This window comes from Anomalospiza imberbis, chromosome 5, assembly GCF_031753505.1.
Source record: "Anomalospiza imberbis isolate Cuckoo-Finch-1a 21T00152 chromosome 5, ASM3175350v1, whole genome shotgun sequence".
In the NCBI taxonomy this organism is placed as follows: domain Eukaryota; kingdom Metazoa; phylum Chordata; class Aves; order Passeriformes; family Viduidae; genus Anomalospiza; species Anomalospiza imberbis.
The window spans coordinates 48,375,972-48,389,274 of record NC_089685.1 but is presented as its reverse complement, the minus strand read 5'-3'; the positions used below and the strand labels follow the sequence as shown (position 1 = coordinate 48,389,274).

At 41.1% G+C, this 13,303-nt stretch overlaps 1 protein-coding gene across 3 annotated transcripts in view; it reads right to left on the bottom strand.

Annotated features, from left to right (window-relative positions):
• The window catches only part of VWF (von Willebrand factor), a 134,241-nt gene that overhangs the window by 46,267 nt on the left and 74,671 nt on the right, over positions 1-13,303 (bottom strand). For all 3 annotated transcript variants that reach the window (XM_068190569.1, XM_068190570.1, XM_068190568.1), the window contains 6 exons: positions 12,708-12,864; positions 11,975-12,133; positions 10,911-11,046; positions 6,499-7,844; positions 5,946-6,065; positions 4,585-4,728 (listed from right to left, as the gene is read on the bottom strand). In XM_068190569.1, the coding sequence (XP_068046670.1) occupies positions 4,585-4,728; positions 5,946-6,065; positions 6,499-7,844; positions 10,911-11,046; positions 11,975-12,133; positions 12,708-12,864 (2,062 nt within the window). The remainder of the gene's footprint in view (positions 1-4,584; positions 4,729-5,945; positions 6,066-6,498; positions 7,845-10,910; positions 11,047-11,974; positions 12,134-12,707; positions 12,865-13,303) is intronic.

Sequence of the window (13,303 nt, the reverse complement as noted above, 5' to 3'; positions counted from 1 at the left end):
CAGAGGGAAATAACAAATCCCTCAGAGGCCACAATAAAAACTATTCACTGCTAAAATCAACCAACTTCAACATTTTCATACTGAGAGACCACAACACAACAGAAACCTGACATTTTCATATCAATAAAGGAAATATAAGTATTTACACTGAATTAAACAACACCATGCACAAGGCTTTATTAAGATTGGAAAGAGTTTTCACAGCATGGAAATATAAAGACAATCTCAGAATGGTTTGGGTTGGAAGGTACCTTAGAGATCATCCAGTTCCAGCTCCCCTGTCATTGGTTGTTTTCAGCCATTTTAGCCCTTACCTCAGCCCACCAAAGGTGGTGAGCCCCCAGCAGCCTTCCAGCTCAGTCAGTAGGGTATGACTGCCACTCACTGGGCATATCCAGGGAAAAAAAAATGCAAATAAATAAAAAGTGAAAACAAAAACCCAAGTGAACTATACAGGCTGCTTTAGAAAGGGCAGACCAATCATTCCAAGCACAGAACAGCATCTTCTCCCCTTCCTTCAGTGCTCATGTTTGGAATAATCATTAAATAATGACTTTGAACATTTGATGCTGAAATTCGGAGTCAGAAAAGGCTTTTTAAAAACCTTTTCCTGGTTGACTCGACACCTGATGGATTTTAAAGTTAGACTTGTATTCTGAAGTAACAACTCAGAATGGTTCACACAGAGGTTCCTGCAAGGACTACAAGCTGACTAAATGGACATAAATAAGCTTTAAGGACAAAAGACAATCTGTTGAATAGGGCTGGAGGTGTTTACTAGGAGTCTACAGGGAATTACACTAGATTCTGCTTTATTGAATAGTTTCATTAATGATTTGGATGGAAGAGTTAAAATGTGTAAAAAGCCATGTTCATCTGAATCACAAATATTGGATTGGGAGCAATCACGGACATAATGGAATTAACTGAATGAGCACAAGGTGCCCTAGAAATATTTGAAATATATCCCAGAAATAAAAACGAAGATTCATCCCAGAAGTAACCAATCTGGAACACACAGACCTTTACTGTTTTGGTGGATGCCTCAGGGAAAGCAAAAACTTCCTCAGAGAAACCTTTGCAATTATTTCCTTTAATTTTGTCAGAAACAAGGAATGAAATGTAATGCCCCTTGAGGGTCTGTAGAGTTGTGACAGACAGGGGATTCCAATTAGATGGAGGCTCCTGCTGGGAATTTGTAAACTGTGACTTAAGTGGCCTCAGTGGTTTCTCTAACATTTCTGCAACATCTTGACCAAAAAAAGTACCACAAGAGATCTTAACCTCCCACAAGTCCTGAAAGCAACCTGGGAAAGAAACAAAATAAGAATGGTTTCTCAGAACCTGAAGTGATACAGAAGCAGCCAACACTGTCTGGATGGTGTAAGTATTCCAGACTGCAACTACTTAACCAAGAACTTGTCTAACCAGGAACATCTCCCCACGATGATAATCATAGAATCATAAAATCACAGAAAGGTTTGGGTTGGAAGGGACCTTAAAGATCATTTCATTCCAACCCCCCTGCCATGGGCAGGGACACCTCCCACTAGACCAGGTCCATAATGCTGAAGCTGGTCTTTGTATCTTAATTTAGGCTCTTCACTTGGCACTGAATTGGGATTTTTCACTGAAAATAGAAGATTATTTTAATTTTGAAACAAATCAGCTATTGAAAATTGATCCCACAGTGCTTTAAGTGGTCAGTTCTTGGCACATGAATATTGATATTTTGGCATTAACACACATTGATTAACGTGTGCTGAGCTTTTCATTAGCAGCACAGACCTGTCAGTTCAACACCACTGAACGGAACAGGCCCCAAAAACCTCTCCTCTGAGGTCACAAATCCTGCATTTCTCTTACCACCAAGGGCTTCTGATGAACCCAGATTCCACCAGAAGCTCATTCAACTCATAAACCTTATGAGAAATGAACTAGGGAAAAAAAGCAAACAAAAAATCCCCTGAAGGGCAGTGAATTAAAACAGCTCAGGGAAAATACTAATGGTGCCCAAAACTGGCTTCAAAAAGGAGCTGGCACCACCAGTTCAGCAATATTTGTGGGGAACAAGTGAAAGTCTCTGTCAGTGGGTGGGAGCCCTCTGATCAGGACAACTGCTGGCGTTGGGTGACAGGGGGCAAGATTGTGGAAATTTGAAATACAGTGGATCATTTGGGGAGAGATATGAATAAGGAAAAGTGCTATGGGGGGTCTTTGCTAACCACAGGGGAGGTTTAGGAGAAAGACATTTATACCTTCTTAATCCTGACAGCAAAGCTGGATGCTGCTAATCAAATATATTAATAATGATGGAAAGTTGGAGGAAGAATATAAATTTAAGATTTTATTTTTTCTTGGAGGGGGTAAGGGGAGAAATATTTCTTTCCCTAAAGATGCTTTTATACAGCTGAGCTACAGAGAACATACTTCCTCCAAATTTTGAGGCTGAGGCAGGAAAATGTCAGCCTAAATGAGCGACTTTTACTAGGGCTATAAAGAAGCAAAATAATGTTTTTATAAAGTGTTAAGCAGTATTTACTGTAGGGATTGCTCAGTCTGCTCCCTGTGACTCTCCTAAACACCCACAAATGCTAAACAGAGACACATTTATGTGATTCTCAGTTGTCTTGCACACATCACTTTAGTGTTTAGTTTAGTTACCTTCTTTTTTTTTCGGTTGTTTCTTATGTGAAGTTGTACATAATTTCATGATGTCTGAATAGCCCCAGAGCTGCTTCTTGATAGGTTACTTGAGCCAAAATTTGCCTGATGTTATTGAATGGCCCCACTGCACAAGCATGGGAAAGACTTGTGGTATAAGCTGCTCTTTCTTTTTTGTTCTTATGCCCTCACATACTCAGTAGTTTTTCATTATTTCTTATTACTAAAATCTCTCCTGGAGTTTCCTTATGGCTAAATAATGCAGGAAAGGGAATGCTTTCTACAAAAAGTAAGACTTTTGCAGTGGTAGCAACAATTGGCCTCTGCACATAGAGCTTTTTGGACCAAAATAACACGATTTGGATCAACAAAGATGGAATAAAGATTTCACTGAATTTTTCTTCTACCATAGGGCAGCCAGTGCAAAAAAGATGAAACAGCTCTGGTCTGATAGCAATGATATTTTCTGATGGGTAAATTCAGATTAAGCAAAGGCTAGAAAAGATTTCCTAAGAAAATGCAGCGTCCAGACTGTGCCGTCTACACTTGTCGAGCAGCCTCTGCATGTCCAGAGGCCTGAGCACAGACAGAAGGGTCTGAGTGACCATGCACTTCCTCGGAATGCTGTCTCCTGCACAGCCAGCCACATTCACACACATCACAAGGTGCAACACAGCACCATATTTTCATGACTTCATTTGGGAGGAACTACGTCTACTCCATTCCACTTTGGTTCATTATACCACATTCTCGATCACGGTCTCTGAGCATTTTCCAATGAGACATAAACAAATCACTAATGAGGATGTCATGTGGCTGCCTCTCCCATTTCATTTCCCAAAGGCCGTGTTTGCTCTGTTTATCCTGCAGTTCCGGGTGGCTTTCTCTACACATTACATGGAAGGCTTCACAAAACTTATCTATTTGTATGCAACAATTCATCCCACAACGAGCCTATAGAAGTCTCATCAGCCATCTGGTATTTTTATTTCTCCAGGCTGAGAAAGCAATCAGAGCCAATCCTCCTGCGAACTATGGAAGTCAGGTTTTATTTCACACTTTTCTGTACAAATAACTCTTTATAGTCCAAAGACCCCAAGAATCTGTGTATTCCTCAACCCTTACAGGACCCTGATGCTAGGTGGCTGCCAGAGTAAATGTGGTTCCAATCCAGAAGAACAAAATTCTCAGGGTATCTGGTGTAATTGCTGTAGGAGAATAATTTTTTGCTGAACCCTGCAACTGATATTTGTGTGTGCACCAAGTTTCCACAGACCAGTGGGAAATCTGATGTTTTCGCATCTGAAAATTGAAGTGGACCTGTCTGTCTGAAACAGAAGATGGCATTTCACGAGTAACTCTTCAGCTGAGGTGTTGCCTTAGGAAATCCTTGCTCTCTGCTCCCTGGCACCATCCCCAGTCTTGTTCCAGCCCAAGTCCCTGTGGAACCAGCATGGCAACTTGGGTGAGGGAAGTGAACCACACAGAATATAACTTGTTTTGCTATTTTTCATCCAGATGGGTTACACTGGCTCAGCACAAACATCTGGCAAGGGTAGCTCCTGAAGTCAGAATGAGCAGTTCTGCTCCTAAATGTCTGATCAACTAACCAGCACTGAAAGGTTAATGATCAAAGTCTTTACTTCTTAATTATGCTTTGCTTGCTTGAAAGATAACAAATGCAAATCCTGAGCACTACTTCAAGGCTTCTTTCCAAAATACATTAAAGGCAAACAATAATTTGTGTAACCTATGAATACATTTTAATAGAGAAAATTGAACCATAACAAGAGGATGAACCTTGACAGGAAATGCCACCACAATGACATAAATTGGTGCTTGTAGCCAGCCTGTATTTGGCATTCCTTGGGGTTTTGTTCCTCCCCTAGTTTAAACACCAATATTCACAAAATCACTCACCTAATCTGGTAGGACCTTGCTCCCTTTGTTGAATGGACTGCACCATCTCTACAAGCCTGTCAGTCTCTTGAGGCATGTTCCATGAAATTTCTAGATTATTTTCCCTGGCATACTGGAGAACTGACACATGAATTGAAGAATTGCCTGAGCAGAAAATAAACACTTTAGACAGTGCATGTGAATGTCTTAAAATAAATCTAAAGAAACATTGGCATTGTGATTTACAACTGGACAATGGTTTTCCATCAAAGTGTGAGAAGACCAAAACTGAACTATTCCCTGATGAAAAAATATGCAAGTGCTGCTGGAAGCCATTGCTTTTCTATCAGGAGTCAGTATGCAGTATTTTAGCCCAGATCAATATAACAGTAACTGGAGAACTTTGTTTTATTGATCTCCATTCAGTATTATTCCTTTTCCATTTTAAAACTGTCTAAACAGTCTTTTTTTTTTTTTTTTTAACGTGCACCTTGTTTTGCACAAGCAGTAGATTGATGCTCCATTTGTCAGATGGGCCAAGCTCCCTGGATCATTTCATGCCCAATTCCCTCTCTCATACAGCACTGGAGTGTTGTACATGGAACAAAATGAATCCAGGGAGCTGGACCTGTGAAGGGGAATGAAGATAAATTCCAAATTATGCTCCTCTCTGACATCCTGATTATACATTATGTAAGAAGTACAAATAAAACTATTAACAGGGCATTAATATAGACAGCTAAAAATACCAGATTTGCAAAATTGAACCAGGCAAAATGCAGTTTATAGTGATTGGCTATACTTCTCTTCATGGCCTCCTACTGAAGGTATTCATGTATAGAGCACAATGAGTCTTTATCAATGCTTTATAAGACATATATGAACACTACCAATAATAGCAGCTGCTCCATAGAAGTGGTTTAATGCTGGATCAAAAAAATACAATTCTGACTGAAAAAAAATAAAATCCATTATTGTTAAATTCTACTTGGAAAACACAGAATGCAGATGCACTTGGTACAACCCACACAATGTTTTAAACTGCTCCCTGTGCTACATGATCCCTTCATGTATGTGCAGGATACAGTGCATTCTGCCAGGGGGGCTGCATTGATAATGAAAGATAAGGAATGGCCTGACCAGAGGTGTATCCCCCTATCAGTACTCACTCTGCAAGCACAGTGAGCTTAGCGCTCCCAGAAAGCATCAGCCATCCCACATGGGTCAGGAAATAAACACTGAGCAGTCAGTGCTTTGAGGGATTGGAATGAGTAATTTAAAATTAAGAATTGAAAAACCTCCACTGAGAAGCTGGTTTGTCCCCTACAAGCAAAAGAATACAAAACATCTTTCTGTGTTTGAGCTGAAAGGCAGATACATACCAGCCACAACACTTTTAATAAATGCCTGCACAAAGCTTTTCATTTCCTCAAACTCCAATGCTCCAATATTTGAACTTCCATCCAGAAGAAACATGATGTCCATGGGTTTGTTGCACAACTCTGAGGGTGAGAGGGGGAGGGAAAAAAGTTATTTTATATATAATTATTAAAAGTAGCATCTGCTAATGTGGTAGAAGCAGAAAGGGTAGGTCCAGAGCAGCATAATGACCATTTGAAACAATTAGTGATGCCCCTTTAATGAAAGCCTTGAGGCTCATATCCAGTGGGATACATAGATATTTCAATTCCTGCTTTTCTATTGATTCTGTTTTACTTTCAGAGGAACAAAACAAGAAACAAACAGCAGATGACAACAACAACAAAAAACCCAACCCAAACCAACAACAAAACAAAAATAAACAAAAAACAGAATACAACAGCAAGACACCAAAGCAGATAAGGGAACCCTTCAAATTTCAGTGATGCACAGGGTAAACAGAGGAGACCTGACAGAAGAAAGAAGAAATCACACAGAAAATTCATCCAATCTTACCTGTGATTTCAGTCCAAAATTTCAACCCATGAGTGCAGCACGACTGCAGCACTAATTCAGGTGCCTCTTCAATAAGTCTGTTGTAACTATTCAGGATAATTGGGTCATTAGGCTGACTGATCTTTCTGAGTTCTTGGATATTGGCACTGGGGGTTATGCCTATGGGAATAACATTTATGCTCCTCGGAGGACGTGTGATAACATCAGTGGAAGGACTGGATGACACCATATATACCAAGTGAGGAACATCTTGCCTGCCCCCATTCACTGATGTAAATGTATGTTTGGAAATATAATCGAGGGCATTCCCAGTGTTGGTAGCCCTCCCTCCCTGGTAGGGTATACTCCTCACTTTCTCGATAATATTTTCCTTTGACTGTATTTCCCTAAAGGAATACTCCAGACTGACAGTCTCTGAATACTGCAGGACTGTAATGTGAATATTTTCCTGTCCCACGTTCATTCCTGTGACCACCTTCTCAATGAATTTCTTGACTTTATTGAAGTTTTCCTCCCCAACATTGTCAGATCCTTCCACAATAAAAGCAATATCCAGCCTGTTGGGATGGGACTTTTCTGAAGGAGGTGGTGGGGCTGTGAGTCCCAAAGGGGGAAATATGACATTAGACATGGTTGGAGCAGATGTAGCTGGTAACAGAAGACTTTCTTCAGGTCCAAGATCACACAGGTGATCAATGAGGAAATCTCTATGATCCGTCAGCTCCAACACATTGCTCACTAGGAAGGCTCTGCTACCTGGAAACATCTTTGCCATGAATTTGACTTGCTCCACATTGATATGTGGCCCAATCCCCACAGGTATTACTGTGATGTCTCTATTCTTCAAAAACCCAAGCATGTCACGGATTTTTTTTTGAGACCTGCTTGCTATAAATATCACTGCAATTTTGGCAGCATTGGTCCTCTCTGCTTTTCCAAACACATGCAATGCAGTGTATTTAAAGACTTCATAGACAGATGCTTCTTTATCACCTGTGTATTTTATGTTCTGGACAATTCTTCTCATCTGGGACTTTGTTTTGATATCTTTAAGGTTAAGATAGATGGTGGGACCAGCCCTATACACCAGAATTGACACTCGGATTTTTTTCTGGGAGATGTGGAGTTGTTTCATCACGCCAATTATGAAAGTCTTCAGCTGTTCAAAGTCCTCCTCTGAGAGTTTATTGGAGCCATCAATCAGGAAGGCCAAGTCCATCATCTTGCTGCATGAGTATGCACTGGCTGGTAGCTCAATGTCCTCCTCTGGAATAGGTGTTGTTAGAGTTAGGGTGTCCTCCACAGGCTCACAGTCCACACAGGTTAAGTTCTTCCCTTGACACAGACTACAAAAATCATCAAATCAGAAAAACATCAGATTTAACTGTAAAAAGCAATGCTTATAACAAGTCATCCACACGTTATAAAAGAACACCGATACAAAACCAAACATCTCAAAACCACAAAGAAACCAAAACATGATATGAATAATTTTTTCCCCCCACCCCAATTCCCCACAACTTCCCATATGGTATTGTACACCTAAGTCCCCTGTGTTCATGAATGTTTGTTTAGATGCAGGAAATGTGACCAGCTATGGTGTGTTTGTCAGAAGAAACTCCTTAGAACAGTCTTTGGCAGAAGGGGTAAAATCTGTGCGTGGAAACGGGTTAGGAACCACTGAGTATCAGTAGTACAGCAACCTAGAGGCCACTGGTGGACTGAACTGGCTGATCTGGTCTGCTCCACAAGGAACCAAAACATGAGGCAAACTGCAGGCAGCAAACACCAAGTAAAATCCTAGAGTAGAAGAGATGTTTTACTTCTGATATGACTCAGCAAACTCTCTGCAGGGGCCAGGTTTACACAGATTTTAACCTTACTGAAATTAACAATCTTTTTTCTACCTCTAAAGTGCTCTACATTCCTGGTGGGTTTTTTTCCTGACTTCATTTTAGTTTGGATACAGCTTTGGCACATGTTCATCCTCCACTGTTTCTTCTGTCTCTCTTACCTTCCTATTATTTACCATGGTTTCTTCTTCAGTACAGTTTCTCATATTAAATGCTTTATTTCAACCAGAGATGTTATCTCTTTTTAGTCCTATGTCTTCCCTCACCATTTCTACTCACCTCCATTAGTACATTTTCCCCTTTCCAGCTCAGCTCCCAATTTTCTTTCCTTCCCTTATCTCTGCCTTTTCCACGCTTCATCCTTCTGCACCACCATGAGCTTTTTCACCTCTGTCACCCTCCACCTTTTATGAACTCATTTTAAATTCATCCATCTTTAGCAAGGCTTTAACACTTCTGCCCTTCTAATTCCTGGCTGCATGTTTCTCTTTACTTCCTAGAATCACAGAGGGGTTTGGGCTCGAAGAAATCTTTAAAGTGTATCCAATCCAACTCTCCTGCAATGAGCAGGAACATCTTCAACTAGATCATGTTGCTTAGAGCCACGTCCAGCCTGACCTTAAATATTTCCAGGGATGGGACATCCACCACCTCTCTGGGCAACTTGTGCCAGTGTTTTAACAACCCCTTTGGTAACTTCTTTCTTATATCTCATATAAATTGAACATCCTTCAGCTTAAAACCATCACCCCTTGTTCTGCCCCAACTGGCCTTGCTAAAAATTTTGGGCCCATCCTCCTCATAGGCTGAAGCACTGAAAGGTCACAATCAGATCTCCCCAGACCCTTCTCTTCTCCATCCTGAACAATCCCATCTCTCTCTCCGCTTTTCCTCACAGGAGAGGTGTTCCAGCCCTCTGACCATCTCCGCTTCTCAGAGAAAAGAACGTGCCTGCACTCAGGCACAGGGTGGAACAGAACCAGTCCATATCTTCTCCTTACTGTCCTGTCTTACTGGACACTCCAAGGAACAGAGTAGGAAAAGGTTCCAAAAGAGCAACCACCAAAAAATGCTTGTTTGCACTGCCAGAGAAAACCCAGGATGTACAAACTACATGAGTCAATACTGGAAGAAGGTGGCATTTTCCAGGAAAATACTTCACTTTACATGTGGCACCCTCATTTAAGTTCTCTTAATAGAAGTGTTATGCTCTTTTCAAGCTCATTTTAGTGTCTTCCTAATTGCAGAATGCACAGCTACTTTTGGCATTAACATACAGCAACAGAAGATTTATTATTCTAATCCTAATATGAACAAGACTCTTCTAGTTTCCAATTTCCTTTGGATGTTTGCTATGAAATTCATTTTTGTGCAATATTTTCTATTGTTTGTACAGATGGTGTAGGCATCTAAATTAGGTGACAGCTATGCAAAAGGATGTTTCCCTAGTGAGGTAAGTTTTCCTAATGTTCTGAAAATTTTTCTGAGCAGCAGCCAGTGTATCAACATTTAAGATAAATTATTAGTAAGAACTACAAAAATTAGAGGACAGAGACTCATTTAAGAAGACTCTTTTTTGACCTTTTGATGGAATTCAGGGCTTTTCACGTATATTGTTAAAAAGTATGTATTTAATTGATCAGCCTAACAGTCTCATGCTCTGGGTTTATAGCTCAGTCACACACTAGCCCTGGCTAGAGACCAGGAATTGTAAGTTTTTACCTATTCTGAGCTTCTGTGAGGTTCAGAGCACTTGGAGCTAAGGTGTTGGTCTGTGCTAATAGCTGCTGCAGTTTTACAACTCAGTTTCCATTAAATCTGATCAATTTACAAGTTGGAGAACTCTCTTTTATTCACAGTATTATAAGTCACTAGTGAAAATATCCATCCATGGTCCAGACATCCAGAGAATGACACATTTTCATAATATTCCACAGGGCGTTAAACAAAATGCAAACAGTCTCTGCTGCATTGTAGCAGAAGGCCCTCATCCTGCACAGTACCACATTCCCTGCCATTCATTTCATCCTATTTCGAAATGCCTGTATGCAGGATCAGACTGTGGGTATCCCCTGAATATCTCATGGAAATTGGTTTTCCAGTAATGGGACACAACTCCAACTGCTAATAATCTCAGCAAGTTCTAGACTGAGTGCACATTCAGACCTTGCACTACACATAGAAATTTTTTAGTGCTGGCAGAAGGAAGGAGTCTGACAGCTTTATTGATGTTGAATCACACATTGCACAAAAAGAAGTGGAACATCAGAAGCCAGTAGGGCCACCAACACAAGGGAAAAGGCCTTTTTTTGAAAGGAATTTATAGATTTCACTTGCTTCAATTCAGTTAGCATCCTAGAATCCCTATTGCTGTCATTGAAAAACTTCAGCTCTGGGTTCTCTGCGAAGGGGTATTGACATAAAAGATGGTTTTCAAGCTTCTTTTTGAGTGATATATTTAAAGTTACATCCATAAACTTTTTCATGAGCATGTACTTCATCCCTGACTCTTCATCCTACACAAGAGGGACACTGGCTCCCTGCACAACCCCATCATACCAAGATTGACAGTGCTGTGGATCATCTCTGTTCAAAACTACTCTCCTTCCATGTGGGATCCTGTCACCTCCAACTGCACACACAGGACAGTCTTCTGGACTGACACAATCCAAGGACAGCTCATCAAGGATTTTCCCTGTTTCAAAATAGCAGAGCAGTGTGAAGACACCAGTTGTCAAGAACTGTAAAACTAATCATGAGGTTAAAAATAAAACAGTGCTTCTGAGGTGGGCTCAAACCTCCTAAATACTCTGCTTGGTGTTGTGGCCACTGCCAATTTGACACAGAGAAGTATCTCCTTCCTTCATAATGCCTTTTATTTAGATATTGAAAGCACCTAACCCAGTGTATACTTGCAACAGCCAGCACCACACAGAAGGTAAATATATCTTTAGAACAAAGCATGGAAGATGTCAGGGTATCAGTAACATCAGTGGAAAATGGCATTTACCATTTTACATGTATGTTATTTATTTCTCCTCCTATCCTCTACCTTGTTCTGATCAGAAATACCAGGGCCCAGAATAGCTACTCAGGATCTTAAAATACCTTATTGCTTCCCTTCTTCTCTTTCTTCTCCCTGTCTCATGTTTCCTGTATTTTTTTCCTTTCCCTTTTCTACAAGGTAGTTGTTGGAATAGTTAAGCTGGAAGCTCATGCTCATGGGAGGATGCCAGCTGGGCACTTTCAGGAGCATCTTGGAGGTAATAAGCAGGTGAAGACAATGGGTTTCACTGCTGCAGCTGCTCTGAAGCATGGCATTTTATCAGTTTCCAGCACAAATTCATACTCTAACCACAGAGCCAACAATCTCTGTTCCCACACAGCCCCTAATCCTCCAGTCTCATCAAGCTGATCCCATCCTCTCTCATCCTTGCTTGCAGGTGTTCATACTCCTGTTCTGGACACCACTTCATGCCCTCCACACACTATGCCCATTTCGCACACCCAAATTGAGATGCCCAACCACCTCCCTCCTCAGGCAGTAAGGAATTGTGGTGAAAACACATCAGTCAACCTGTTAAGAAGAAAAGCTGTTTAAATAAATCAAAATATGGACTTACCTGCAGGACAGTGCACATGGCATCCTTCCACACACTGCAGAGGACACTCCAAAGCCTGGGGATGTTGGCATGTGACAGGACAAGCAGGTCCACAGCTGTTATATCTCCATTCACACTGATAATCTAGTTCCTGTTTATTCAGGTCCTCACAGCTTTGTGCTATGCAGAGACAGAATCAGAGGCAAAAAAAAAAAAAAAAAAAAAAAAAAGAAAGTCAAACAGAGTGTATATACACCATGCCTCTCAGAACTATGGTACCAAATATTGTACAAAGTGGACTGCATATATCTAGAAAAATAAAGATTTCAACTTTTAAATAAAGATTATTTTACTACATTATTGTTTGACTACAATCAGGGCAGACCACCTTTTCACACACACATCTTTTTTCACACAATGAAATACTTGCTTTAGACCAGAAATTCTTAGGTTTGAGAATACCAAGTGCAACACAACCCCAAACTGTAAACTTCAATTAATGCACATGTACATATATATTATTGAAACTATTTCTTTCTCTGGATTTTGTACCACAGGCTACTATATCCCCTAATTGATGGAACAGGTTTGCCGGAAGTAGAACAGGGGATGGGAGTGTCAGAGAGAGCTGTTATCCCAGCCCCATTAACGTGAAATTCTCTGGATGTCAGTGGGAGCAGAGCTAAATCTGACCAGTCTGAGCCAAAACCTTGCATGTTTGCACCCAGCTCTGCCTCGTGTTTTCTGTACTTACGGCACAGAGTCGGTGACCTCCAGTGAACAGCCACCCCTTTCTGCGCGCAGGCGTGCGCATAGGCCGCGACGGCGTCACAGAAACATGCACAGTCCCCAACAGATTCACAAGCACAGGTGTCATACAGGCAAATGTCAATGTAGGGCTCTGGATTCACCTACAGGACAGAAGGGCAAAGGACACTCCAAGTCTTTCATCTCCTTCCTGTACACATCGTTAACCTTCAGATGGTTTGGCTGCTCCGCTTGCCAAAGGGTCAAGGCGCCACATAAATCAGGGCAAATTTTCTGCTGATGTCAGCAAGGACTGCAGCTTGCAATCACTTAATATTTTTAAGCCTTGTCCCCGTCCCTCTCATGCAGCAGCTTGGGTATAACACAGCCTGAAAGGCATTGCATTGGCTCAACTCCCCCTTCCCTCAAAGCTCAACTCTTAGGCTTCACTTCATGTGCAGTCCCTGGACCGTACAGTAAAATTTCCCTTGGGAAGAAGTTACTTCATAGCTTAATAGGTGTGTTTTCCCATAAAGGTGCATTTTCCCACAAAGCCTCACTACAGGACAAGGTGAGAGATGAGAACACCAGCCAGCCTTCACC